A 26,692-nucleotide genomic window follows, 5' to 3' on the forward strand; every position below is an offset into this window, starting at 1 on the left:
TTGAAAACATTGTCATGGAAAATATTAAAGTATGTCGGAAGACATTAAAAATGATCGGGGTGAGCGACATCGTCAAAGGTATATTAACCCCACAATATATGCTTGAATGGAATAAGAGTTGAAGAGAAAGGTTCTAAGAATGAGCTACTCAAAAAGCTAAACGTAATTAAATTGAGCTCTTAAGAGAATAATCATCCGATCAATTTAAAGTAGATTTTCGAAATTCTCTTCTTGTGTATAACAACAGAGCGCAGTTTTACTTCGCTTCACGTAATAGTTATTCAAGACACAGGGAATTTTCTTATTATTCAATGTTCACCTTATTTATTTCTCGTTTTTTAGTCTTACTTGTTTCTACATATTTTGAGTTGAGTTTAGTTCTATATAAAAGTCAAATACGCTCATTACAGAAACTTTGTATTGGGCTTAATAATGCGACGAGAGTGTTATTCGATTCGAAAACGTTTTTCAGTACTCACCTGGAGAGAGACGTGCTACACCTTTGATCCCATACTTCTGAGTTCTGGATTTCACTTGCCGTGCGAGCATTTCAATATCATTGTAACGTTTCGACTTCAATGCGACGGTCGTGTCCAAGCTAGAACGGCGTTTCACGATAAAGTGTATAGAGGATCTATATATACTATAGATATATTTAGTGCATATAAATATACACCTAATAAACTGATTGTTCAAGTGACATATTGACCAAAACTTGCGATTTAATGGAGCTGGTTACTGATGCAGTGAGAAAACCCAATACTGAAGGCAGTAAGTGTCGAGAACTAACCTTTAAAGCGAGCAAAGAATGATTAGCAAAAATACAAGACTATTAGCATAAATGTCGAAAGCGCAAAATGAACTAAGCCTTCAAAGAGGAAATTAACACTACATATGCGATATATCAGAAGATATGTGTATATATTTCCAGGCAAAAGTAAAACAAAAAATTATATACATATTTAAGGTAGTAATTATTTTATTTTATGAGTATATAATATATATATTTAAAATTAATTAATTTGAATATTATTCAAATTTTGTAAAGGCAAAGTTGATTTTGTATAAATTAATAAAATATATATTTTTCAATATGTAAATCAAATCTTCCGAGTGTTAAAAAAAAATATATATATATATTTAAAACTATATTAACACATTTTTATAGTAATTTCTCTAACTTCTGCCATATTGCAAAGAAATCTTTTGCTCGTTCCCATCAAATCAGCAAAGTCTCAATATATATCCATCCACAGACATATATATGTAGATAGCTATATATGTGTATAGATATGCGATTCACTATTTTGTATCATTTCAATGGCGCTCTAATTATGCTGCTCCGTCTACCGATTGCTTCCGATACAATCTTCCATATACATATTCATATGTATGTGTATATAGTCAATGTGCGACTTAGATTCTAGAGACTAAGTATGTATACAAAATCGTATGTCGCCAAAGTGTAAATTAGTTTGGCTATAGCGCTATCGAGTCTTAAAATTTATGCAGCACCTAATGAGCCCCTGAAAATCCAATTAGACAGTGCAATGAACTCGAAAACTATTAACTATCTGATGGACTAATGCTCTCCCTATCAAGGTACTTCATCCATATATGGCATGCCAGTGGATGCGCACCACCCGTTCTATTTGGACTTGTACCGCAAGTCTGTGCAGAATCCCGTTGCCTTCTGGGAGGAGCTGGGCCAATTGCTCGACTGGGATAGGCCCTGGCAGCAGGTGCTGGACAACAGCAATTCGCCGTTTACCAAATGGTATGTGGGCGGCTACTTGAATGCCTGCTACAATGCCGTGGACAGGCACATACTGGCCGGCAGGGGCGACCAGGTGGCCCTCATCCACGATAGTCCGCTAACGGCGACAGTGCGCAAGGTCACCTACCAGGAGCTGTACGATCAGGTAGTTCTGCTGGCCGGCGGCCTGGCCAAGCTGGGCGTTAGTAAGGGCGATCGCGTGGTCATCTACATGCCTCTGATACCGGAGACCATAATCGCAATGCTGGCTATAGTTCGCCTTGGAGCCATACATTCGGTGGTATTTGGCGGATTTGCTGCACGTGAGCTCTGCTCGCGCATTGAGCACGTCGAACCGAAGCTCGTGATTGCTGCCAACGCGGGCGTGGAGCCCGGCAAGGTGGTGCCATATCTGGACATACTCCATTCGGCCATCAATATGTCACGCTGGAAGCCACCGCAGCGCAACATTATTTTCATGCGCGAGCAGGTGGCATCCGATATTCTGGACGACAAGTTGGATGTGCTCTGGTCAACTGTGCAGGGCATGGCCGATGCTAGGCAGCCAGTGGCCTGTGTGCCCATCGAGGCGAACGATCCACTCTATATACTCTACACCTCGGGCACCACGGATAAGCCGAAGGGTGTGCTGCGCACAATTGGCGGCCACCTGGTGGTGTTAATGTACACCTTGAAGATGATTTATGGCATTAAGCCCGGCGATACATGGTGGGCTGCCTCCGACATGGGCTGGGTTGTAGGGCACTCTTACATATGCTACGGTCCCCTCTGCCTGGGTGCCACGAGCGTCATGTACGAGGGCAAACCGGATCGCACACCGGATCCAGGACAGTACTTTAGGTACTTTCAATCAAAAATTCTGCCTATATTTTGATAATCTATAAATGGCTGTTTCCCTTTTACAGAATCATCGACCACTACAAGGTGTGCGGCATCTTTTCCGTGCCGACCTCTTTCCGCGTGATACGCCGCGCCGATCCGGAAATAAGCTACGGCCGGCAGTACTGCATGAAGTCGTTGCGAGCCATCTTCATAGCTGGCGAGCATTGCGATTACGAGACGAAGGCCTGGATAGAGAAAACATTCAAGGTGCCGGTGCTAAACCACTGGTGGCAAACGGAAACGGGCTCGTCCATAACGGCAACTTGCTTGGGCCTCAAGCACAGTCTCAATCCGCCCATGTACTCCACCGGCTTGCCCCTAATGGGCTACGATGGTAAGTGCTGATCCTCATGAATTTTGATCTGAGTAATTTCTTTACGTTGTCTTCTTAACAGTTAAGGTTTTGAAAAAGGATGGCACAGAGGCTCTGCCCTCTGAGCTGGGCCGTATTGTCTTGAAGCTGCCGCTGCCCCCAGGCAACATGGCCACACTCTATAGGAACGACGAGCTCTATCGCAAGCTCTACTTCCAAAAGTTCCCGGCAAGTCATGCAACTGGACTGACTATACAGATCTTTGATTTGCTAACATTATATATGGCGCTTGCAGGGCTACTATGACACCATGGACGCCGGGTACAAGGACGCGAGGGGCTATGTTTTCGTTACGGCCCGTGATGATGATGTCATCAATGTGGCCGGGCATCGCCTATCCACCTCCAGTCTAGAAGATGCTGTGCTACGGCATCCGGACGTGGTCGACGTAGCCGTATTCGGTGTGCCGGAGCCAACTAAGGGTCAGGTGCCACTCTGTCTTTACATACCCGTCGAGACGTGCAAGAAAACCGACGCCAAGCTCTCTGCAGAGATCATCAAGCTCATACGCGACATTGTGGGTCCCATCGCCGCCTTCCGCCTCATCACCTCGGTCAAAAACTTGCCCCGCACGCGCTCCGGCAAGACGATGCGCAAGGCCATGGCCGACTTTGCCAGGAACGAACGTGTCGTTCTGCCGGCTACCATTGACGATGCCAGCGTCTTCAGCGAGATCAGGCGCGCCCTGCAGCATCTGGGCTATGCGATGTCTGCGCCCGATCCCATAGTCGCTAAGCTTTTGGACTAATCCTTGGCTAAGTTCTAGAGCCACCTCGTCTCCTGGGTTAACTGTGCAATTATTATAGTTTTTTGTAAATGTTCATGTAAATCGAATAAATCGTCAACATAAAAGTCAACCAAAACGTTTGTAATAACATCTAGCGACCTCGCCAGACTAAACTAAATTTGTCATACTACAATAAAATACTTTAAAATTATTTATATAATTCCGTTGAAAGTACAAGGGCCCATATGTGATTTTGCGAAAATAATTTAAATGTTAATGTTCGCGTTTGCGAACTATGGCCCCGAATCGTTCAAACTAGTCAACTATAACTCAATCAATTTATTCAAATTGTGTGCAAATTTCGAGCAACATTGTCCGCTTCTATTCCCATGAACGGCAGCGGGAGAGGCGCGTGTAAGAGACCCCTTACCATGCCTATTCCCACTTCCCTTCCCATTGTCATTTTCATTTCTCTGCCCACTTCCATGTCCCTCTCCATTCGGGCCGCCGTCGCACTATGTGCACATATGGCAGTCGCTATGCTGTTTAACCTGATTTCCGCACTCAGCATCAAAGACCACAAATGTGCTTAAGTAACCTTGTTAGTGGGCCACACTCTGACCTACACATTTGACACCAGCCAAATCCGCTGATACACTGCACCACAGTGGAGCACATTAACATTGGGAGATTTGCTTTTATCATTAGAGAATTTGGATGAATCTTTTATATATGCCAGCTCTATTTATTAAAATACTAGAGCTCGGTTAGATGTCAAATATATTTACGCTAATTACTCGTTCTCAACAAGCATAATGTTCAACATATGTTTAAAATATTTTAAATAAATAAGCATTCAAATGCTATACGTACAATAAATAAAGTGAGAATATTCAGCTACGACAGACAATTTAAATTTAAAATATATAACACAAATATAAATCTGTGTATTCACATAAATTACGCAAATGAGAATTTTTAATAATAAATTATTACATATATATTAATATTATATTCAACTAAATATATCTGCGTTAAGCTAAGATCTATAAAATCTCCATAAATAAATATGTATTTTCATTAAGGGAGTGGAAAGTCGGTAAAAACAAACTGTTGACAAGGCCCTTAGTCATTCGAAAATATGTTGAAATAATAAGCCATTTATGCCTTTCAAATTATGTGGAAATTAGACATGCATAGCCCAAAACTAAAAAGCACTTAGCATACATGTATTAAAAATTTACGAAATGTGGCTTAAAATATTTGTTTTACCGACTGTGCACAAATATAAAATCAAATTATTGGTTAATACTATACTTGATACAACTAGAAAATATTCTAAGCAGTAATAATTTTATTTTTAGTAGTAATAGTAATAGTAAGAGCAGCAATGTTTTATAATTTTATATCCTGATACCCACGTTACAATGTTTCAATTTGGTTATATACCTAACAGTTGTATTATATCATTTTACAAATTTTATCATATTAAAAATTGTATCGTGGCAAATGCACCAACATTGACAAACTGAATTCCGTGGGTAATTTCTTGACACTAATTTAAGTTGTTCGCTTTGTTGTATGTATGTAGAGTTCGCCCTCTTTCGTCAGTCCGTCAGTCCGTCAGTCAGGCAGTTAGTCAGTACAATATGTAAATAGTCACAGTCTAGCTTGTCAAAAAGTTTGCATGCCAAACACGCGCCATGGCAAATTAATTGCAACGTTTCGCCTGCAAATCCCAACCTCATAAACTGAAGATTATTTGACTTCGCTTCACTTAACTTTACTTACTTTACTTTATTTGCCGACTTACAGCAGCTAAAGCAGCGCCTGTGTATGTAAGGACAATGCAGCCAAGGTGTAGGTAACGGCATTCATAGATTCACTTAAAGGCAAACGAAGGATGCTTTAACATAAGTCTATCAATTGCGATGGCTCGTAAGTGCAATATTAACTACCTATAAGTGGGCGACGCTCATAAACAATGCGCTTTTATAACATAATTAAAAGCTGATAAAACTTATATAATAACATATTGAGCGGCATGTTTGTATCTCCATTTTACGCTATTGTCTAAAGTTGCAAAAGTACCCAGCATTACGGTGACGTATACGCAATATTTGTGCACGCCCACCAACCGCGTGCTACAGTCTCTATCTGCTTAAGCTCAACATGTGGTTGTTTGTAGTGAGTGTGTATGTGGGTGAGCGTGAGTGTGTGAGTGCTCGTGTAACTGTATGTCAGCCAATGGCGTGCTTGCATTTGCTCTGTGTGCGTGCCCAGCGGAAGTAAATAAAAGCCGATGTCCTGTCAAAGCAGACCATCATTCGAGTGCCTGCGTTCAACAAGTTCGTTTCAATCACGCAGTGAAAACACACATAGTATTTCAATCGCAACACTTGAAAGTTGTTGAAGCCATATTCTAAGTGATCTTTAAACTAACGTGCCACAAGGAGAATCAACAGGTATTTAGAGTGTACTCAAATTTAGAAAGTTCCTTCGGAAGCTTAACATTTGAGAGTAAAACTTTTAAAGAGTTGTGATAATTATATTCACATATTTACATGTTTCTTTTTTTTTATGATAATTCCTTTATCATTGCTAATTCTAATAGTTGAAAATGTTTTAAAAACTTGTTTTTTTTTTTTTTTTTTTATTGGGATAAGCAAATTAGAATATCTGACCTACTTTCAATTTTCTCTATCTTATTTTAATACTTAAAAATATATGCTTTATTTCTTATTTATGATTATTTAATTTAATATCTTTCAAAAAGATAATATATACAAACATCTATTTATGCAAATCAGGCTAGACTTAACTCCCACAGTTATGTTTCACTAAACAGACGAATTATATTACAAAGGGAAAGTAAAATATATTTATTTATAGTTATTCTACATCCATCACATTCAAACTATGAAAAGAACTGTATTATTTGCGCAAATTTATTAAATAAATTTTGTTTAGTGTATGCCAAACGTAATATTATATCTTGAATAAGATTCAATAAGAATCAATCACATCGGGTCTTATTTTGCATAAAAACTAGTTTGGAAACCTAAGAATATTATTTTTGGCAAACTCAGCTGCAAACTCTAAATAAATCCAAAGTCTTTGAATTAACTATTTTACCCAGAAACAACTGAATTAAATTAAATTATAACTGATATAGGGAGTAGGCTGAATGTTTGTGTAGTTTCCTTACTGGTTTTACTACACATAATACAAACTTTATGTCTTGCCGTTTAATTATTAGATTCATAAAAACGAAGCATTTTCATACTGTCCGTAGGCATGTTTTTTTTTATGATTCGCGCTGTCATGACTAGAAACATATGTAATACCTGTTTGTCGATTGCCTGACGCACTCACACGCATGCATAGACAGTGTCCAAAAAACAGTCAGTCTATTGATAGTACTTCAATAGATCATTGGCAAATAGTGCTGCAACTGTTTCTAAGCTGCGGAAATGCATGAGCAGCACGTAAATGACTTCAGATGCATGTTACTCAGTGCACAGGATTGTTGACACACAAATACATGTACACAGCCTCTCGTATATATGTATGTGTGTGAGTATGCAAGCAACGCTCATCACTCCTTCTATAGCGCGTACGTACATATATTTGTGCATATATACATCTTCATCACGCTGGGAGACAGGCAGTTGCTCCGCTCCACCTGAGGCATGTAATAGAAACAAATTGTCTGGCACGTAAACACATTAGCGCCGTCTTCTGGCTGTTGTCATCAAGTTTTGCTGGGATTTGGATTTAAAACAAAAAGAAATATAAAATATTGCCCGTAGGCAGGCAGGCAGCTAGTCAGCTCGTCAGCTCGTCAGGCAGCCAGCCAGGCATAACTCCTTGAAGCATTGCCTTGGCAACAATAATCACGCACGTAGCATTCAAATTATGTTATTTAATCAAAATTAGTTAAGCGCACTTAGCCTGAGGGTTTTACTTAAGAGTTATTATCTGGGGGGAATTTAAAACATATTTATCAAGTTTTAAGCTTCAAGCTCTACTTGCAGGATGTCCCACGTACAGTTGCTTGCGATCTGCTTCCTTGCCATCGTCCTGCTGGCTGTGTGCGCGCATAGTGCGGCCACCCCGGCCCCACTATGCCAGCCAGGCATAGTCGACGAGATGCCGCAACATATCAAAAAGGTTTGCTTGGCACTGGAGAACTCTGATCAATTGAATACGGTACTCAAGTCCTACATCAACAGCGAGGCATCCGGTTAGTAACACATGCACGAAGAATTAGAAGATGTATAAATGTATTCCTCAATTTACAGCTCTTGTGGCTAACTCCGAGGATCTGCTGAAGAACTACAATAAACGCACAGATGTCGATCATGTCTTCTTGCGTTTTGGCAAACGTCGTTAAGGCGCTTCACAGAGTTCAATTCCATCTCTAACCGACTCGACGACACGACCCCGACTAATCATGTTTTTGCACAGATCTACAACAAAATGGCGTCTTCTTCCTATATGCATAATTTACTCTCTCGGCACAATAGCGTTTAATCGTGAATTAATCAACTTGGAAGCTCTCTAGTTCAAAAATCGAAAAAATGTATACGATATATTTACGTGTGAATTTCTCATAATTGTACATATATATTCGTCAAGGACCCCCGAAAACGTATTGTACTTGTTGATATATTCGATTGTTTTGTAAAAGCTTTTTATTTTGGAGCACTTTATTATTGCCAAATACAAATAAAAATTGTATAAATCATACTTTATTCCACATAATATTCACTAATAATAAACGGTAGATTTTCCCGCACATAAGGCAATTGCGAAAATTAATTATTAATATGTAATTCCTGTACGAAATTGTAAATCCCTTAATTTTGTTCAATAAATTCTATTTTTAATCTTCTCAAACTAAATGCACTTGCATATTTTTTGATGTGTTCGATATCCTTAAACATAGGTGCTGAGTCGGATAGCAGTTTATTAGTTCGTAAAGATTTTAATTATACAAGTAGGTACTATTAAAAATATACTGGCTAAAAGAGAGATGTACATGAAATAGGATAAATAAGTTGAAGGTTTCAGGCAGCTGTTTAATGAATTCTAGACATTCTCGTGATATTTTGACTGAAATAGTAAATAGAAATAGTTGTGGAACCATGCTTCTTTTACACTGCTGCGTCCGAATATGCTGTAATCTGATCTAATACGGACTTTCTGGTTTCTTCCTTTGGAAAGTCAAGTAACCAGATGAGAGGTACTATCAAGTAGTTTAAATAAATAAATTTACGAAAATCTACAAAACTTTCACATTTGCCAGTCAATATTATTTATTTAATAGTAAGTTTATTAATTGCTGGACGGGGTTTTCAATTATTATTATGATTATTATAATGTTAATTTTATTAATATATTTTTCCTTATATTTGTTTTCGGTTATAATAGGCAAAGAATCTAAGCTTGATCGAATGGTAAATCAATACTGGCTCCTGTTCAAGATGTTATTTTAAACAAAATTTCAAGTTCATGTAGAATTACATCACGTATATTACAGGCGATCCCGGTTATTCCCAATTTGTATAAAGATAATGCGTATAATAAACAATTAATTTCTATATATATTAGTATTTTACATAATTCAATCCAATTCTGCTGCACAAGCGAAAATGGAACTTATTTAATTTCATGTGCCGGGCTCCGTAGATCAATAATTGCTTTTCTTTAATCGCTCCAATTGGATATTGCCGTTTATATTTATTTTGTTTTAGCTTGCTGTAATAGAAACGTATTAAAAATTCTGCATAGTTGATAAAATGTTGTTCATTTTCATATTTGGTTTTGCATTTGCATTGTACGCTGTTTTATTAAGTAAATTATTTAAATAAACAAAATTAAACAAATAATAGAGCAAAACGTAAATAAAGCCTTTCACATTAACTTGTGAAATAAATACTGTTTGTAAAATTCTCTTTTGGTATTATAAAAGTCTTAACAAACGATTTAGTTGCAGATTTATGATTTGGCTTGAATAGTTATTTAAATCTTCGAACTTTGGTTTCATATGAAGTTCAGTTAGCTTTACTGTTAATTCTCAGTTTGTTTCATAATTGCTTGGGTTGCATAAACAAGACCAACAAATTCTGCTAAAGGCATCAAATTAATTCAAATTTTTTTTTTTTTTTTTAAGATTAATTTAGTATTTTAAGTACCTACAATAATATTATTGTTGTTTTTGTTTTAAATTATTATTTTGCCTCTTTGAGAATATTTTTGTCTTTTGTTTTTGAATGTATAATACTTTGTGAATATTCTTTACTTTTAATATGGCTTGGTTCCCAAGATATTTATATCTTATTTAGTGGCATTGGGGAAATAAAATATAAAAAAAAACATGTAAATGCCTTAGTTTATTTTTAAAATAGATTTTTTATGTTGTTCAGTCTTTTCTAATTTCATATATCACTTTTTGTTGTTTTCTTTATTATTTTAACTATTTTCTTCTTTTTAGCCTTTCATACAATTTGTTGTTTAATTTTTTCTTTTACTTGTCAAATTATAAATAAAATGTGTTTTCACATAACAAAAGTGTAAATAACATAAAAGTGCAATAACTAAAACAAAATTGATCAAAATATTTCAATCCTGTATTTTTGATATTACGTTTTTTTTTTTTTTATCACGATATTGTCACCTTTAAATAATCCTTTGATTTGCTTGCTTCACACTTCAAAAGCGTTTCAAAACGTTTATCGTTTAGTTTACTTTTTTGTTTGCTTGTTTTATAGTTTTCTCATTCCTGTAAAAAGAAAACTAAAGCTACGTGAATTCGATAGAAATGCGGCAAGGGCCGCAATTTAACGTGATAAAACTCAACATCTCTAAGTATTTAGATATACAAATTAGACCTGCAGACTGCAGAGAGACTTTAGCTGTAGGGTGGATCCATAGACCATGTAGAATTTATTTTGACACAAATAGACGGACATAGACCTGCCCCGCATATAAAAGGGCTTGTTATTATTTCGAATGCTTAAAAGTGATTCTGTTCGTTACATTTCGAGTATTGACTATTGAGAGTTGAGTTGTCACATAGTTCAAAGTTTTTATAATTATTAAAGGATGTTATCCTTTAAAAGGCTTTCAGCTTAACTTACCAAATATGTGTGTAATTGTTTTCTTTTCTTTTTTTTTTTTTAATTTTTATGAGTCTTTAAACTTTTCAGATTTGTCTCATATAAAAAATTTTGGTCTTTCTCTTTCTTAAATTCGTATGATTTTTTTTATCAATCATCAGTTTAAATATCTTAGACGAAGATTTGTGTTTATCTATATAAATATCTGTTTCGATGAACTTTTAATATCGTTTTAATACGAAAGATTCTTGTTCTTTTCTTCGGGTTAATTTGGGGTTCTCTTTGTTAATTGTTTTTATTATTATTTTTTTTCTTTTTTCATTTTGTATTTAACGTCAATAAGCTTTTGGCTTAAGTTGGTCTTTAATTTTTGAGTACTTCATGCTTCTTGATAAAAAGCAGCTGCGTTTTTGTTTTTTTGTTTTTTTTTTTTTTTTATGAATTGGATTGTTGCACTTTTTGCATTGGCTTAATTAGTTGAATTTGTACTATAATTTTTGGTATAAACAAAACATTTTAAATAATAATATTTAAGTGTAAATAAAGTTTAATGCATTACACACATTTTGAAACATTATTTTATTGACTTTGATAAATTTTAAGATTTTGCTTTGTTTTACTAATAAATTGTTGTGTATTTCTTTGTTTTTTTCCTTTTTGTTTTGCTCAGCTTAATGAATAAGAATTACATTATTACGATTTTGTTGCTTAACTTGTTGCTATTAATAGGAAAAGAAATTATAGCTGTGTTCTTTTTCACGTCAATAGATTATAGAAACAAAAAATATTTGAAAAGTCTTAAATAAATGTTCAGATATTTCAGATAAAAAAAAAAAAATGTAGAAATAAACAAACGTTCCATTTGTAGAGATGTTTTGCATATTAGCAGTTTGCTTATTAACTAAAATTTATACATTGCAATTTTTGTATACAATATGACATGATTCACATAATTGATATTTTTTAGTTTAGGCTTTCATTCATCAAGATAGATAAATTGAATAAATTTAATGGTAATTGTAAAATAAAAAGAAATAAACATAATTCGTTTTTATAGGCCGGAGCTTTTTAATCGACGCAAGGCTCCTTTTGTCCACTAACAAACATTTAATAACAGGCAATATAATATTATCGCCAGTCACATGGATCGGGTATTGGTCAAGCAAAGACGAACAAACACAAAGGTTTTGGATAATTGGATAGGTTGCTGGGGCAGGGGAGGTGCAAATCAAGACGTAGCAACACGTTTCAACTTAAACGCTAGGAAAAGAGAACTTTATTCTTAATCTAATTGTGTGTGTTTGAGTGTAATGTGTGTATGTGTGTCTACGTGTAGGTATTAATTTATATAGCATTCAAATTTCTGCGTTAATCATCATATTATTATGCTCGAGCTGGCCCTAATCCCTTGTTTTGGTATTTGGCATACGTGTTGGAGCACGCGCAGCGTTCTTCACTAAAATGTATATCGCCATTCGAGGGATGCGGCAAACTGTTGTTGTTTAGTAATAGGCAGCTGCATTTGAATAGTTCTGCGAATATGCCTGCGAATCTATTGGTGGGGGGATGCCGACAAATTCGATGATCCAGATGTGTAATAGAAAATGACTAATTAACAATTACTTACCATAGCCAGCATAGGCGCGTTCATCATAGCTGGCGCTCTGCTGACTGTAGTCCGCTTGCCCGGCTGAATTGTAATCAACTGCTGTCGAGCCATACTGCTGGCTGTAGTCCTGGCTATATGACTGATAGCGCGTGTCCGGCTGGGCGGCATAGCCCGTGGAGCTGGAAGTAAACACGAATTCAATTAATAAAAACCCCAACTAACGTTTGTAATATTTGTAGCCAACTTACTTATAGCCTTGATATTGGCTTTGATCGTACTCGCTGCCGTGATGCGACGCATAGCTGCTGCTGGCCGTTGTATTTGCCTGGGTTGTGTGTGCTGCATAGCCGCTGCTCTGACCATAGCCATTATAACCTTGCTGAGAAGTTGCTGATGCGCCGTAGCCGCTCTGTGAGTATGGATCGACCTGTTGGGTCTGGTCGTGCGCCTGATAGCCACCATGATGGCTGCAGTGAACGTTGGCATTAATATTATGATCAATTTTAAATTCTTCTATTTATTTAAACTAATAATAAAATTGAATTGTTACTAGAGTTGAAAATGTATTGGTCTTACCTTGGGGCTGGAGCATGATGGCTGGGTGGGGAGCCATATGTTGTTTGTGACATATGCTGGGACGCCGCATGATACTTTGGTGCAATGGGGCGCTGGCTATAGGGTCCTCCCTCGTATCGTCCACGCTTGGGACCTGGTCCTCCGGGTGCGCCACGTTTGAGAGCTGGTACCGGTGCAATTTGTGTATTGACATTATGAGCCTGTTGGTGATGTTGCATGGGTGGCCGACTCATACCTTGATTGTAACCACCGCCACGTCCGCGCATCGAGCCACGACGCGGCATTCCTCCATGCTCGCCCCCCGGTCCGCCCATGGAGTTGTTATGATGTGAGTGCGGGTACATTCCATTACCGCCGCTGCCGTTCATGTGTGGGTTGTAACCGCCACCTCGTCCACGACCTCCGAACGGGCCACCACGTCCTCGTCCACGACCTACATATGGCGGTGGGCCTCCACCGTTGCTGTTGCTGCTACCAGGCGCACCGCTCGCTCCGTGCGTGTTCACCACTGCTGTGGCTGTTCCAGCTGATGCAGCTACTGCATCCGTGCCATCTTCAGCTGTAGTTTCGCCGGCTTGCTGCTCCCCAGCTGCCGTAGCTGTGGGTACCGGCGATACCGTCTTATTGTTGTCGGCACCCGTGTGCTGCTTAGGTGCTGTATGGAGTTGGTTATGTAGATGATATAAGCTACTATAGTTGTTTCGTTTGTACTTACGCTGCTGGTATAGGGGTGGGCGTCCACCTCGCATGCCCATAGGAGCACCGCGTGGTTGAAAGCCGCCGCCACCACCACGGCCCTGGTAGCCCAAACCGCCTCGAGGACGCATGCCGCGCGGCGGACCCTGCATCATACCCTGCATTGGGGGACCACCGCCGCCCATACCGCCACCACGCATGCCACCCATAAAGTGACCGCGACCCATGCCCCGACCACGTCCGCGCTCAAAACCACCGCGCATGGGAGGACCTCCACCGCGACCTCTGTAGCCACCGCCACGCGACCCACCTACAGGTGGAGCCGCAACTTGTGTAGCTCCTTCCATGCTTTAGTTGGGGTTATAGCAACAACAGTAGTAACTCTACTTTTAGTTATTTTACGCCGCCCGCTACACTGACACACATATACACACACACACAACACTCGGACGCGCACAAACGTTAGCCGTTTTAGTTTGCAAGGGCTTTTCACCAATTAATGCAGAAACTATAATTTTTGTAATATATGCCGCTTGTCGGTTACTATTTCACCACTTTTATATGCTTGTAAATTATTTTTGCAGTTACCTAAACATAAAAACGCGTCCGAGTACAAGTGAAAAAATATGGCGGCGACTATTGATTTTTGTGTGTGTGTAATGCTAAAAATTATCGATAAGAGTGCCAACAACCTATATGTATATCGATTGTTGTATGTGGGATGTTTTTAGTACTGCAAATTATAGCGCTGATGATATTATACAGTACTGGCGCTGACATAAACAAACAACTTTTCCACGTATTAAGGATTTTGTAAGCTTTGTTTCTGTGTTTTAGAAATGTCGTCGTGGATAACAGGGTTGGCAGATAAAGCAGAAAATATTTTAAACAAAATCGACCAGAATGCTGCTACAGCCTTGCACACGGAAGCTGGTCCAGCGCTAGATGCTATGAAGAGCAGTCTCACCAGCAGCACACAATCTCTAAAAACAACACTATCTCCAATTAAGCGTCCCACCAGCAGCAGCAGTACACCCATGTCTTTGTCCATGGTCGGTAATAGCGCATCCAGCAGCAAAAGCGAAGGCTCCCAAGTGTTGACCACAGAGCTACGACAAAAGTTACCAACATCGGCCAGTTTTTCAGTCAATCCAGATGGCAACGGAATGGACACACATGAGTTGGCGGCTTTCAAGATAGCTCTTAATGAGATCACCAGTGAGCGCGATGAATTGCGCATGCGACTTGATGGGCTCAACCACGATAGCGAAAATCTTGGCCTGAAACAGCGAGTACAGGAGCTGGAACATCTAACACAAACATTATCCGAAGAGCGCGATAAAGCTGTTCAAGAGTTGAGCGAGGCGCAGACAGCTCAAATGGCTTACGTACACTCCATATCTGAATTAGAAACGAATCTCGCTAAGCTGCAGCAAGAGTATGTGAGCACAGCGCATAAGCTGCAAATGCAGACCAAAGAGACGGACCAACAGCGTCTCGAGCTACAAGAGTATCGAGCCAAAGCTCAGCGAGCATTACAGGGGAAAGATGCTCTTATCGCTGAGCTCAAACAAAATCCGATTACAGAAGGTTGTGAGCTGACTGCCAAGGATAGCGAAACTCGTTTCTTACAAATCGAACTTGACGCTCTGAAGCAGGAGTTGCAGCACGCTAGCGAGGAACAGCAACGACTGCGCTTGCAGCTTGACGAATATATGGCGTTGGAGCGTCAGCACGAATTAGAGCTCGGCGTGGCTCGTCAGCGTGAAAATGCGCTTAATAAGGAGCTTCGTACAGCTCGCGAGCACAGCTTGGCCATCGAATCAGAGCAACGGATGCTGACTCAAGAGCTGTCCTCACTGCGTCAACAGATGAGCAACCAAATGGCCGCCTCTGCAACTCGACTGCACGAAATGGAGAAACAATTGCAACAGCAGCGACAGCTCGTTAGCGAAGCTGGCTTCAGCAGTGTCAAGGTTGACTATGAGAATCGTTTAAAAGCCCTCACTCAATCGCTGGTGGAGCGTCAGAGCCTGCTGGAACGCGTGACAGTGGAGCGCAATGCTCTGCGTATGCAGCATGAGAATATGCAGGCGCAGCTGCAACAGCTGCATTCTGTTGAACTGGGTCATCAACGAGGCTCAAGTTCGCGCAATACGCTGCTTTCCAACAGCACAGATGATGGTAGGTGAAGAGACTTGCAGAATGAATTCAGTTTTTCTTATAATTATGAATTTTGATATTTGCCTCTCCTTTTAGTCAAGGCACAATTTCCACTGCTTATGCATCCGAGTCCCTTTGATAATCGCGTCGCTCGCCGCTTCAAACGCGCTCTGCGCCAGGCCGATTCCCTGGGAATACGCGTAGGCGCCTTTCTGCGTCGCTATCCAATGATGCGCATCTGCATAATAGTTTACGTTGCATTGCTGCATCTTTGGGTTATGTTTGTTCTGCTCTCCACGACTCCCAATTGAATAGATAGACAATAGAACTGTTGGATACTTTTTGGATTCTAATTTCAAAGATTGCATATTATTTAGTATTATATATAGTAAATATATATATATATATATATGTATATATAAGTTACATTAGTTGTTGGCTGACTTTTGTGTTGCCAAAATTAATTACACTTCGCTGTGTATACTGTATAATTGCTAAGAGCTATGCCTCATAGCTGAAAGCATCAAATTATCTATCGAAATGTAAATTCAATAAACATCTCGGCTATGTACAAACTACGGTCATGAAAATTGCAATTAGCTAATCTTTAAACATTAAGCAAACAAATAACAATACATGAAAAATTCATCCTACATCTTGAACGTCAAGTCACAGTTCAAATATTGCATGATTTCAATTTGATAGACGATACAGTAGTATGTACCACTACTACTACTATATGTATATTTAAGTAAACAGAGTCTCTGCATGGGATCCTGGCACTATTGACCCATACAACGCCGAGTTAGAGAGCCAAAATGTATTAAGAGTTGGCATCCAGAGTGAAGTAGAGAAAGAGGGAAAATCTCAGAGAGCAAAATCTGGGCTTCTTCAGTAGTAAAGACTTCTGGGACGACTCGCGAAGAATTGGCGCTATATGCCCCGCAATCGGTTGTATCAGTCGTCGGCAAAGTAGTTGACATATACCGCATCGCCACCAATGCTAATCAGACACTGTCCCTGCAATGCATAATAAAGGATTCATAGCCATACAAAGTCACATTAATGGGAATTCGTATATTACCTGATTCTTGTGCTGATTGTCGAACAATATGAGTTCGGTCAAATAGAATGAGACCATTGCATTGCCGCCCAGCGAAGCAATATGAGCTCGCACCACTGCCAGCAGTTCGGTAATGAAACTATGTACAAATCCGCTAATGCCGCCGTTTTCTCGTATCGAGGTGCTCTCCCTAATGAAGAAGAAGTTTAGATTTCCCAAATACTTGTCAATACGACCACCCGGTATGAAGCTAAGTGGTGTTAAGTCTACGCCATAACGATCGCGAAGTGGGGACTGTGCAGATAAAATCATTAGTTCATCGAATCCAAAATCAGAGAAGCTTTTAACTTACGTAGCGACTGCGTGGCGGTTGACCTATATTTATTAGTTTTGTTGCGGGTGAGGCGGTCGTTAGATTAGAGAGTCGCGATGGCGAAGTCTTTCGCACTTTGAAAGAACTCATGCCAAAGGGAGGAATGGCCGAGCTGGTTGGCGTGGGTGTATCAACCATTTGATCCTCGTCCAGTGGAAATATGTAATCCTCCTCTTGCAGCATCCGTTTACCATTCATCTCCGGCTGGGATTGAGTTTCGTGACCAGTCGGTGCTGCTTCACTCGACCCATTTGGTAATTGTGCAGCCGCCGGTGCCCGGCGACGGTATTTCATTTTATTGCCATCGCTCAAGCCCATGGCCATTCCGGTGACAAGTAATTGGATTTGGTCCTAAATGTGTGTGAATCGCAATTTATTAAGAATTTCAGAAAAATACTTGAATTGCATACCGTTTCAGGCAAATCCAGTCTGAAGCGTAGATCGCATATTGCACAGGGTATCATTGTGCGCAGCTTGAAATATATCGTCTGCAGAAGTCTGTGGGAAAAAGAAAATAAGTACAATAATAATTTGTGAATTTTAATGGAGAACTACGCTCGTCTATGAAATAATATACATTCAATTCAAGAGAGTATAAATTTGAAAATTAAATTGAAAATTTAATAGTTACATAGATAATAGATTCAGAGGCTTTTTATATGCTGAAATCATTTGATTTAAATTTAATTGTTATATCTATTTGATATATTAATTTTAAGGCTCGATGAGTTTCCAACTTACCGCTGAAAGTGCTTGGGGAAGCCATTGACGCTCTGTCCCACGTCGATGCGAGCTCGCCATACTTGCGTAAACATTTGAAGATTTTTAACGGCATCCAGTTCCTGCATGCCGGGCACCTGCTGTGTGTTAACCACATGGAAGCCCTCGGGTGGATATGGTTCCATGAGTAGTGAAATGATTTCCAGGTCCTCAATATCATCTACCTCAAGTACACAGAGCTCTTTGTTGCCGCAATTCAAATCGATTTCATTCATTTCCTCATCATCGGAATCATCCGTATCTGATTGCTTATCGCCGCCAGCTCCGCCACTGATGCTAGCCAAATCGGGATCCATATTCTTTAGCTGATAGATCTCTTGGTTGCGCTCAAATGTCTCCTGCAATTTCTTCTGGAGCTCGTTGAGTTTCTGCTTGTCCGTCCACGAGTTACCGGCCATAATCTTTGGCACCATCGGCACGGGCAATGCACTTAAAAATAATGCCGTGCCCGTGGCAATTAATGCTATCATGCGTTCGCCAATGGCCACCTGGGTGCGCAGTCCAAAAATGGCATTCATGCCTTTCGCCTTCAGCTTATTGATCAGCACACGGTGTAGCTCGTACTCCAGAAATGGCAATCCATCGGAAATCTCTTTCGCATTCAGTTCGGCGCGCAGATCCCTCTTGGCGCGCACCACCTGAGCCTGCATGAAACAGCCGCGTCCAGTCACCTGCATATATTCCGGCACTTCCAATGTGGCTAAAAGAACATCCGGCACTCGGCCTTTGCGGCATATAGCGCACTTCTTCATTTTGATATTGAAGGGTACGTTGCCCAAATTGTACGGCACGTGGCAGATGGCACAGGCGTTACGTTGGGCCCCTTGATTTGGAAAGCCGAAGCGTTTACCCGCCGAGCCGTTGGCTGTGCCCAGCGAGCTGCCGTCCTTGACAGAGGCTGCTGCTTCACCAGCGCTGCCATTTGCCTCTCGATCCTCCATCGAATTGGACATGGCGGCCACATTATTGGTTACCTTTGATATGGCGAAGATGTCCGTTTGCGAAATAGAGCGATTGAAGACCATGTTGATGACTGCAGCGGTGCCAGTGGCAGACAAAACGCACACATCGTCGCTGCAGAAACAAATATCCAAATTAGATAACGGTAAAGTTATTGTGATGCATTAAATTCTGTTGGCCTACGATATGCTTGTGGACTCCGCGTAGCCCAGCACGACGTTGCAGCCCAAAGAGCGGGCATGTGAGCGAATTTCCATGCGCAGCTCCGTCCACCAGCTGTCACGCACCTCCGGCTCATCGGGATTGGGCACGCGTTCCAGCAGCTTGACCGAGCGCGCTGCCACAGTGGCGCCCAGGTGCAGTATGAACCCAGTTGGGTACTTGGTCATAGTTAAGAACGGATACTCCAACATATCCAGACTGTCCGTTGTCTTGCTGCCCACGGTGGGTGTGTTCAATCGCATCATAGCCGTGGCCGCCGCCAGTCGCTCGCTAGCCACGCACACGGAGTTACCTGCCAATGGAAAATAACGTTAGAATCGGGTGCTATTTAACAGAACTTTAATGATAGGTCCACAGGTTTACAACGTTAAGGCAAGCGAAAACACAGTATGGAATAGATATGTGTGATCGAGAGGCGTTTTATAAAATTCCCATGGATTAAATAATTTCTGGCCTAATGAAAATAATAATTATGTATCGCAAATGCCAGTATTAAGTCTTTGGCGGAGGCTAAAATTAATTTTCGAATTTGCCTGAGGGGTTTGCCAGAAACATCGTTAATCAGATTATCAACCGATGACTGAAAGAGAATTTTTTAGCATCTTTAAACTAATTTATTATTATTTATATTTATTAGATAATTTTTTCGCCAATATGATTTTGCATAATGAAGATTCTAGCCAGAATCTTCACCTTCCACGGACTCAAAAAAAAAAAAAAAATTTCTTATATTCTCAAATAAAGATTATAATTTTGTGTCTTCTTTAATCGAATTTTACTCTCAAATATGTTTCATAATCTTCTTTATATAGACTTTTAAATAATGTCAATTGATTTAGATGATGGATGAAATGGATCCGATGAGAAGTCATAATATTTTTTTGCCATTTTTAATTTTAGGTATAGATACACATGTATGTTTATAGGCAAGATGATGATAGATATATATTTTTAATATTATAATTATTAGGATATAAGAGGCAAATACATAGTGAGAGAATAATTACAATTACATAGTTTTGCAGACAGCTCAGACGAGGAGACTAGAGAGGTGTTAAAAGATATATGTATGTATAGAAGAGAGCTTAGATATCAGCTGCAACGATTTACCTGCCCACCAATTGACCCACACACATACACTTACATACTCACACACACACACTTTAACACAAAGAGGGTTTACATTGACATTAACACACAATTACATCGATAATGGACATTGAAACTTATAAATAAACAGAGAGAAAGAGAGAGAGTGAGAGTGAGAGAGAACGAGAGACAACTACTTACGCTTACGATGCAATGCATAGGCTATGCCTGTATGGTGTTTGATGCAGCAGCGGGCGCAAAGAGAGAACATTAGAAGAGTTTGTGAGTAACTCATGAGAGACACGAGACACACAGACACATACACACAGTCACAAGGTTTCGTTCGGCTCAGTGGAAACACGCGTAGTTTATTCATGGCGAAGTATTTATACCCCTACTTAGCCTATGCCTAATTCCTATGGTACATATGTATTATCAAATGGAAGCTAGGGAGCTACATACCTTTGGGCGTGACACTCAGATCGGAGTCGGACGAACGACGACAGATTTCACTCACTTCCTTGACCTGCACCATCGTTGTGGCCGTCGAAGTGGTCGATGTGGATGCACTGTCCGCATTCGTGCCACCCGAAATGCCGCTCTTGGAGGGACTGGGCGTTAGCTTTATCCGATTGCTGGTAACCGGCGATGCCAGCTTTTTACCGTTCGCACTATTCTCGATCGACGCAATTGTCGTGGGTATGAGCACGCCCTGTGGGATCGACTGTTGTTGTTGTTGTTGCTGCTGTGGTTGCTGTTGCTGCTGCTGCTGTTGCTGCTGTTGCTGAAGCTCGCTGCTGGACCTAGTTGAGCGTTGTTGTTGGTTTGGTATGGCAAATGGCGAAACAGAATAGCATGGAGCAAGCAATGATGATTCATTATTGTTGTTACTATGGTTAGTACTATTAGAGATATTTACAACATGGTCTAGTTCGAAATCGGGTGGATCATAATAATCAAAGGCACGCGACTGCTGTGAGCTATTTTCGGATTCTGTTGGGGTTGGGGTCGATGGGCAAATGCAGAGAACGGGCGCAACGGGCAGCAACGTGTTCGGATATTCCTGAATTACTTCCTGGGCTACTAGAGGTACTGATGGTACTGACGGTACCACTGACACTGGCAGTGTCGTTGGTGGTGCACGGGAATCACACTTTACTAATGGTGCATCATCTACAGATCTAATGCTTGCGAAGTGCGAAAGCGAAGCACAGCGTTGCAAATTGGATTCATAGCTGGGCAAGTGATTCAGTTGCAGCATGGATGCGAAAGCACTCAGATCTGCACAGGGCCAATCGAGTGCGCTGCTTGTGGGCAACTCCGGCTGTGAGCTATAATACGATTTGCGGTCCATAGACGGCTCGAGTGCAGCAGCGGCCAGTAGCAGGGAACGTTTTCGTTGCACTGGCTGCTTGGGTGACAGATGCATCAGTTGTTGGAGACGACGCGAGAAACCCTTCAGGTCCTCGAGCAGCGTGTGTCGCTTGGGCGTCAAATCGAGCTGGCTGTTCTCACAGCTGCGCGTCTCGCCCGGCTTTATCCAGTTATCCTGCAGTTCTTCATCATCTTTGAAGGCTTGCAGCTGTTTCAGCTCTTCGTCACTTGAGTCGCCTTCTGCTGCTGCTGCTGCACTGTCAATGCCTGGGGCAAGTATTTCAATTATAGACAACGAGTCCGATGAGTCCGTGGAGCACGTGGACTTACGTTGAAAGGCATCCATCTCCAGATCCGGCGCCGAACGTGTACTCTCCTGGTACACGGGCAGACGTGGAACTGCCAGCTGACACATTGATGGCCCAGCGCCCGTATCATCGCTAATCGAGCGTGTTATGGCCTGCGGTGCTCGCTTGCCTATTGCATAGCGCGACTTACGGCGACGCTTTGTGCTTGACCCGACTGCGCCGAAAAGATTGCTTAGGGATTGCGTGGCATTCTCCGGTATCTTGGGCTCGATGCGCCGCAAAAGCGTTGCGTACTTCTCGCTGAACACGTTGCGCGAGGACAACGTCATACGGTGCATGCGATGTCGCAACCTCTTCTCACGTGTTCTCTCGCCACGCTCATCCTCTTGCCTCAAGAGATTTTGCATAACATCCGCATCCTCCGTATCGCTACTGCCGCTTTCCAAGTAGAACAACGTTGCTGCCGCTGCTGCTGCTGCCGCCGCCGAACTGGGCGAACTAAAACTGGGCTGCTTATATATATTAAGACGATATTGAGGTGATCTGCCGGACAGTGGGAGGCTAGCGCTGCTGCCACTGGTGCAGTTGAGAAAATCTAAATATTTTTGGACTCTATATGGGGTTGAAGGGGCGATTAGCGTCGGTTGGGTGAGTGTTGTAGTTTGTTTTGGTTTGGTTTGTTTGATTGATGTTATAGATACGACACGAAAACAACAACGATTGAGCATGTGCAATACAACAACGAAAAAACGACAAGGAGCACAGTACAGATTTAATTATTGAAAACAAAAATGAGCGTTAAACGACGATTTCATTCGTGATCGTTTGATAGAGGGGAAAAACATTCAAAAGAAGAGAATAGAACATTTTAGAACATAATTTGAGCTTTAGCCACGAGGACCTACAAGCAGACCTACTGGTTGGGAATAAACTTATATTGCTTGGGGCATATAATATAATATTTTCTATATCATGGAATTGTCTTATGTATCAAATTGGTAATTAAGCACTGTCGCAATAGATATATTAAAATTAATTCAATTTTATAATAGGTAATCATATAACATTTAAACATTTAGGAATTTAAATATTGCATTTTGAAAGAGGTTTCTCCTATAAAATTTGAACAACATATTCTCTCGGCTTGTTTTTAGAATTGGAATAAAATACAAATAGTTTGCACATTATTTTGGATTCGAACCATTTTTCTAAGACATATCCATGATAAATGTATATATTCCAATATTTGATTTCATTTGATTTTCTGATCAATACTCACTCTTCGATGAGGGCTATATCTGCACTGTTGGGCTGACTGGTGCTGGTGTCCTTGATTAGGGTGACAGCTGTGCCGACGCCACGGGCCACAACTCCCACATCACCTTCTAGATCAAAGCACTGCGTATAGCCGATGACTGCATTGGCGCCCATGTTGATGGCCTTCAGGCCCATTTTGCGCTGCACCTGGCCAGAGAGCTTGAGGAAGACAACCTGTCGTGCCTCGTTGGAAGCGCGTGGTGTGCGGATCTTGTCGATCCATTGATACTCTGGATCATCATTTACCACCAGTTCCTCGACAAAACCATGGATGACTTGAGCACGATAACCAAAGGGAACACATTGTGCTGAAATTGGGTGAAAGGGGCTATTAGATTTGCTTTACACATGAATTTGCTACGCACAATGAAAGAAGGGAATACCACAAGAGCTCTGACGAAACTTGTTGACATCGGAGAACAGATCCACTTTCACAATTATGTTTATTTCACCGCGTATGCCGTGCATAGTATCGAAGACAGGTATCCAGCCAGAGAGCACGATGCCTTTGCCATGGGATGACTGACTAGAGCTCTCCAGACAAAGTGGATTGAGACTTATGTTCACCTTGCCGATGGCATCATTTGCTGAGTATGTGTCATAGTCCATTAGCCGAATTTGCAGCGGTTCGTCCTGCAGCTCTGCGTCGTCAACTTCAAAGCGAAACCTGCACAGTAACCAAATATGATAAATGATGCCGGGTAAAGAGCGGGTGGGGTGGGCACATACCAATCGGTATTCCATGTGGGATTCAAACTTTTCCGGAACACCTCCGTTTTGTGCTCTTTGTTAGCCAGCTTGATTTCCACAAAGGCATCCGTTGTCTCGCTGCTCTTGTCCATCACTGGCAGATTACGCGCAGCTTTTATTTTGACGCCCACCTTTCCTGGCATTTTGGTGCCTGCTGACGCCACTCGCTAACTTCGTAAACTGCCCCGAACAATCACCGCACAACGTACACACCGTCCTAATGGAATAACTGTCTATCCAAAACGCCAATTTGCACGTTGTTTCTATAATTTCAGCCAATGTTTTTCATATTTTCTAGTGATGTAAGTGGACACTTGAGCAATCGGTCTATCGATAGTATTTTTTGCTACTAATCCTTATCGAATTCAAATTTTGATAGACTGCTCTAAATAGGGGTATTCTATTTGATATCTCTTTCTAGAAATATAATGTAATAAAAATATGTGTGTTATCTCATTAATTTATTTTAATGTTAGTTGTAAATACTTTCAATATAATTTGAATTGTTTTATCTTCAAAAATATTATATTATTGGACTGCTTACATATACAAGTTAAGATTAATGTCTGATGGTAGTGATAGTGTATTGGTAATCAATTCACTTTGTTTGTAGTCTATACAATCTTTGTACTTAATGATTAGGCATACATATGAACTATTTTCCAATGCAAAAGTCTTTGAAGATAACATCGAGTATGTCTTCGCAGCTGACATGTCCAGTGATGCGTTCGATACAGCGCACCGATTTACGCAGCTGCTGCGCTGCTATGGCCATGTCCGGGTAGACATCGGGCTTGTAATCTCTGAGGAATATCTCGATGTGTTCTATGCAGCGCTCCAGTTGCTGTCGATAGCGGCTATGCGTGATGCGTGGATGTTCCGCCTGCGGTGTTCCACATAGTTGTTGCAGCAGCTGCTCTAAGGAGCCCAGAAACTCCGGCAAGTTGTCCTGCTTGTGGCAAGATATGCACAGCACATCCTTTAGTTTCCTGAGATGATCAATCTCTTCCGCTGACAGCGTATCCGTTTTGTTTGCTACCAGCTGCAAGCGCTTACCCCTGCATAGCTCCTTGGGTATGTCCAGCTCCTGCAAATAGCTGTCGATACGGCCATTTAGGGATTCATTGCTGTCAACATCTCGCAGAGCTTTCGCATCCGTCAGCAGCAATATAAGGTCAGACTGGGCTAGACATTGCCTTGCTCGGGCCATGCCCTCCATCTCGATTGCGTCCGTTGTGTGCTTACGAAGTCCTGCCGTATCCGCAAAGACCACGGGATAGCCGCCAAAGCTGTGCGTTGTCTCTATTATATCTCGTGTGGTGCCCGCCTGATCGGTCACAATGGACACTGCTCGCTGGCAGAGCAGATTTAACAGGCTGCTCTTGCCTACATTTGGAGCTCCGATAATGACAGTGCGTACACCGTCTCGCAGCAGCTCGCCCTGCCGCTGGTCATTCAGATGAGCGCGTATCTCGCGTTGCACGGCTTTTAGTTCCTTGGTCAACTTCAACACTACGCCGCCTTCTATTTGCTCATCCTCGGCGAAGTCAATGTACGCCTCCAAATGTGCGGCACAGCGAATAAGACGCTTGCGCCAGTTGTCATAGAGGCGGCCCAGGGTGCCGGTGCTTTGTAGCAAAGCCTAAAAAGAGTAGTTTTTAATAAAAATTGCATACCATTTACAGTATATTCATTTGTTTACCTGTTTGCGCTGTGCTTCAGTTTCAGCGTGTATCAAATCGGATAGGCCCTCCACTTCGGTCAAGTCCAGCTTGCCTCCGAAAAATGCCCGCTTTGTAAATTCACCCGGCTGTGCGGGCCGTAGACCCGGTAATTGGCCCAGGGCATCGAGCATAGCCGCAATGACGGCCAGCGAGCCGTGCACTTGAAACTCACAAGCATCTTCGCCCGTGAAGGAGGCTGGACCGGGAAACCACAATAGCAGACCCCTGTCGATGATCTCTTTGCTGGTGGGATGATAAAATGATTTCAGATATGCCTGCCGCTGCTTCGGCTCGTATTCGCTGTTGTTCACAATAGCGCGAAGCGCCTGCTTTGTTTGTGGCCCGGACACACGGATGACGGAGACGCCGCACTTGACGTGCCCCGAACTGAGGCTGTAAATGGTGCAGCCACTCGAGCTGGCAAAGCGCCGGAATACAGCCGAAAAGCCATTCGAAACGCTCCTCAACAGCGCCATGCCAGGCAAATACCAGCGAACGAATAAACAAAGCTGAAGACAAAGCCAGATGATTTTTGCAAACAGTACTTTTGCGGCATCGAGTACGAGTACATTTACAGCCCAGCTGTGCGTAGAGTTGCCAGATGTATTGCAGTTTACTCCGAAAGCTGGTCGTTCTTCATGAGCGACTTGACCAGGAGAATGCAAAAAGCATCCATTTTGATTATTAAAAATCCAACAAGTAGACAAGAGGCAGATTGAGTTTTCAAATAAAATATCGATTAATTTAGGTTAGAGCTGTCATGTACATTGCATTTTATTCAAATTCATTTAGTTTCCGAATTAAT

The 26,692-nt window shown here is 41.4% G+C and overlaps 6 protein-coding genes across 13 annotated transcripts; 3 read left to right on the forward strand and 3 right to left on the reverse strand.

The window, feature by feature from the left end:
- Nucleotides 1-425: 425 nt before the first annotated feature.
- LOC149270331 (acyl-CoA synthetase short-chain family member 3, mitochondrial) lies at nucleotides 426-3,895 on the forward strand. The gene is made up of 5 exons (XM_089465769.1): nucleotides 426-771; nucleotides 1,603-2,617; nucleotides 2,683-2,993; nucleotides 3,055-3,200; nucleotides 3,268-3,895. Exons 1-5 carry the CDS (start codon nucleotides 726-728, stop codon nucleotides 3,778-3,780), a joined length of 2,031 nt encoding a protein of 676 aa, XP_089321895.1. The 5' UTR covers nucleotides 426-725; the 3' UTR covers nucleotides 3,781-3,895.
- A 2,169-nt stretch (nucleotides 3,896-6,064) lies between these two features.
- On the forward strand, nucleotides 6,065-8,666 carry Ms (neuropeptide receptor myosuppressin). Of its 3 annotated transcripts, none has more exons than XM_089465889.1 (3): nucleotides 6,065-6,224; nucleotides 7,797-8,005; nucleotides 8,064-8,666. In XM_089465889.1, the coding sequence occupies exons 2-3, from the start codon at nucleotides 7,798-7,800 to the stop codon at nucleotides 8,153-8,155; spliced, it is 300 nt and encodes a 99-aa protein (XP_089322015.1). In that variant the 5' UTR covers nucleotides 6,065-6,224; nucleotide 7,797; the 3' UTR covers nucleotides 8,156-8,666. The 3 variants fall into 3 exon arrangements, with proteins under 3 accessions (XP_089322015.1, XP_089322013.1, XP_089322019.1); XM_089465887.1 differs by having other exon boundaries at nucleotides 6,066-6,224; nucleotides 7,785-8,005; XM_089465893.1 differs by having other exon boundaries at nucleotides 6,070-6,224; nucleotides 7,778-8,005.
- A 2,777-nt stretch (nucleotides 8,667-11,443) lies between these two features.
- LOC108621504 (uncharacterized) lies at nucleotides 11,444-14,418 on the reverse strand. 2 transcript variants are annotated; one of them, XM_018018877.2, is made up of 6 exons: nucleotides 13,784-14,418; nucleotides 13,304-13,723; nucleotides 13,069-13,231; nucleotides 12,741-12,959; nucleotides 12,511-12,671; nucleotides 11,444-12,435 (listed from the first exon to the last, which is right to left on the reverse strand). In XM_018018877.2, the coding sequence occupies exons 1-6, from the start codon at nucleotides 14,109-14,111 to the stop codon at nucleotides 12,386-12,388; spliced, it is 1,341 nt and encodes a 446-aa protein (XP_017874366.1). In that variant the 5' UTR covers nucleotides 14,112-14,418; the 3' UTR covers nucleotides 11,444-12,385. The 2 variants fall into 2 exon arrangements, with proteins under 2 accessions (XP_017874366.1, XP_017874364.1); XM_018018875.2 differs by having other exon boundaries at nucleotides 13,069-13,723.
- Nucleotides 14,419-14,462: 44 nt separating this feature from the next.
- Nucleotides 14,463-16,523, forward strand: Golgin84 (golgin A5). The gene is made up of 2 exons (XM_018017276.2): nucleotides 14,463-15,948; nucleotides 16,024-16,523. The coding sequence occupies exons 1-2, from the start codon at nucleotides 14,604-14,606 to the stop codon at nucleotides 16,236-16,238; spliced, it is 1,560 nt and encodes a 519-aa protein (XP_017872765.2). The 5' UTR covers nucleotides 14,463-14,603; the 3' UTR covers nucleotides 16,239-16,523.
- LOC108621501 (C2 domain-containing protein 5) lies at nucleotides 16,257-24,468 on the reverse strand. 5 transcript variants are annotated; one of them, XM_089465734.1, is made up of 12 exons: nucleotides 24,143-24,468; nucleotides 23,779-24,080; nucleotides 23,376-23,721; nucleotides 22,119-22,708; nucleotides 20,877-22,055; nucleotides 20,616-20,642; nucleotides 19,287-19,617; nucleotides 18,105-19,217; nucleotides 17,774-17,861; nucleotides 17,343-17,714; nucleotides 17,012-17,284; nucleotides 16,257-16,947 (listed from the first exon to the last, which is right to left on the reverse strand). In XM_089465734.1, the coding sequence occupies exons 1-12, from the start codon at nucleotides 24,304-24,306 to the stop codon at nucleotides 16,885-16,887; spliced, it is 4,848 nt and encodes a 1,615-aa protein (XP_089321860.1). In that variant the 5' UTR covers nucleotides 24,307-24,468; the 3' UTR covers nucleotides 16,257-16,884. The 5 variants fall into 5 exon arrangements, with proteins under 5 accessions (XP_089321860.1, XP_089321854.1, XP_017874358.1 ...); XM_089465728.1 differs by having other exon boundaries at nucleotides 20,877-22,708; XM_018018869.2 differs by lacking the exon at nucleotides 22,119-22,708 and having other exon boundaries at nucleotides 20,877-21,217; nucleotides 24,143-24,463.
- A 139-nt stretch (nucleotides 24,469-24,607) lies between these two features.
- On the reverse strand, nucleotides 24,608-26,503 carry LOC108621502 (5-taurinomethyluridine-[tRNA] synthase subunit GTPB3, mitochondrial). Its single transcript, XM_018018873.2, has 2 exons — nucleotides 25,866-26,503; nucleotides 24,608-25,805 (listed from the first exon to the last, which is right to left on the reverse strand). Exons 1-2 carry the CDS (start codon nucleotides 26,361-26,363, stop codon nucleotides 24,819-24,821), a joined length of 1,485 nt encoding a protein of 494 aa, XP_017874362.2. The 5' UTR covers nucleotides 26,364-26,503; the 3' UTR covers nucleotides 24,608-24,818.
- Between the last annotated feature and the right edge of the window lie 189 nt (nucleotides 26,504-26,692).

This window comes from Drosophila arizonae, chromosome 2, assembly GCF_054131065.1.
Source record: "Drosophila arizonae isolate 15081-1271.41 chromosome 2, UAZ_ARI_1.0, whole genome shotgun sequence".
In the NCBI taxonomy this organism is placed as follows: Eukaryota; Metazoa; Arthropoda; class Insecta; order Diptera; family Drosophilidae; genus Drosophila; species Drosophila arizonae.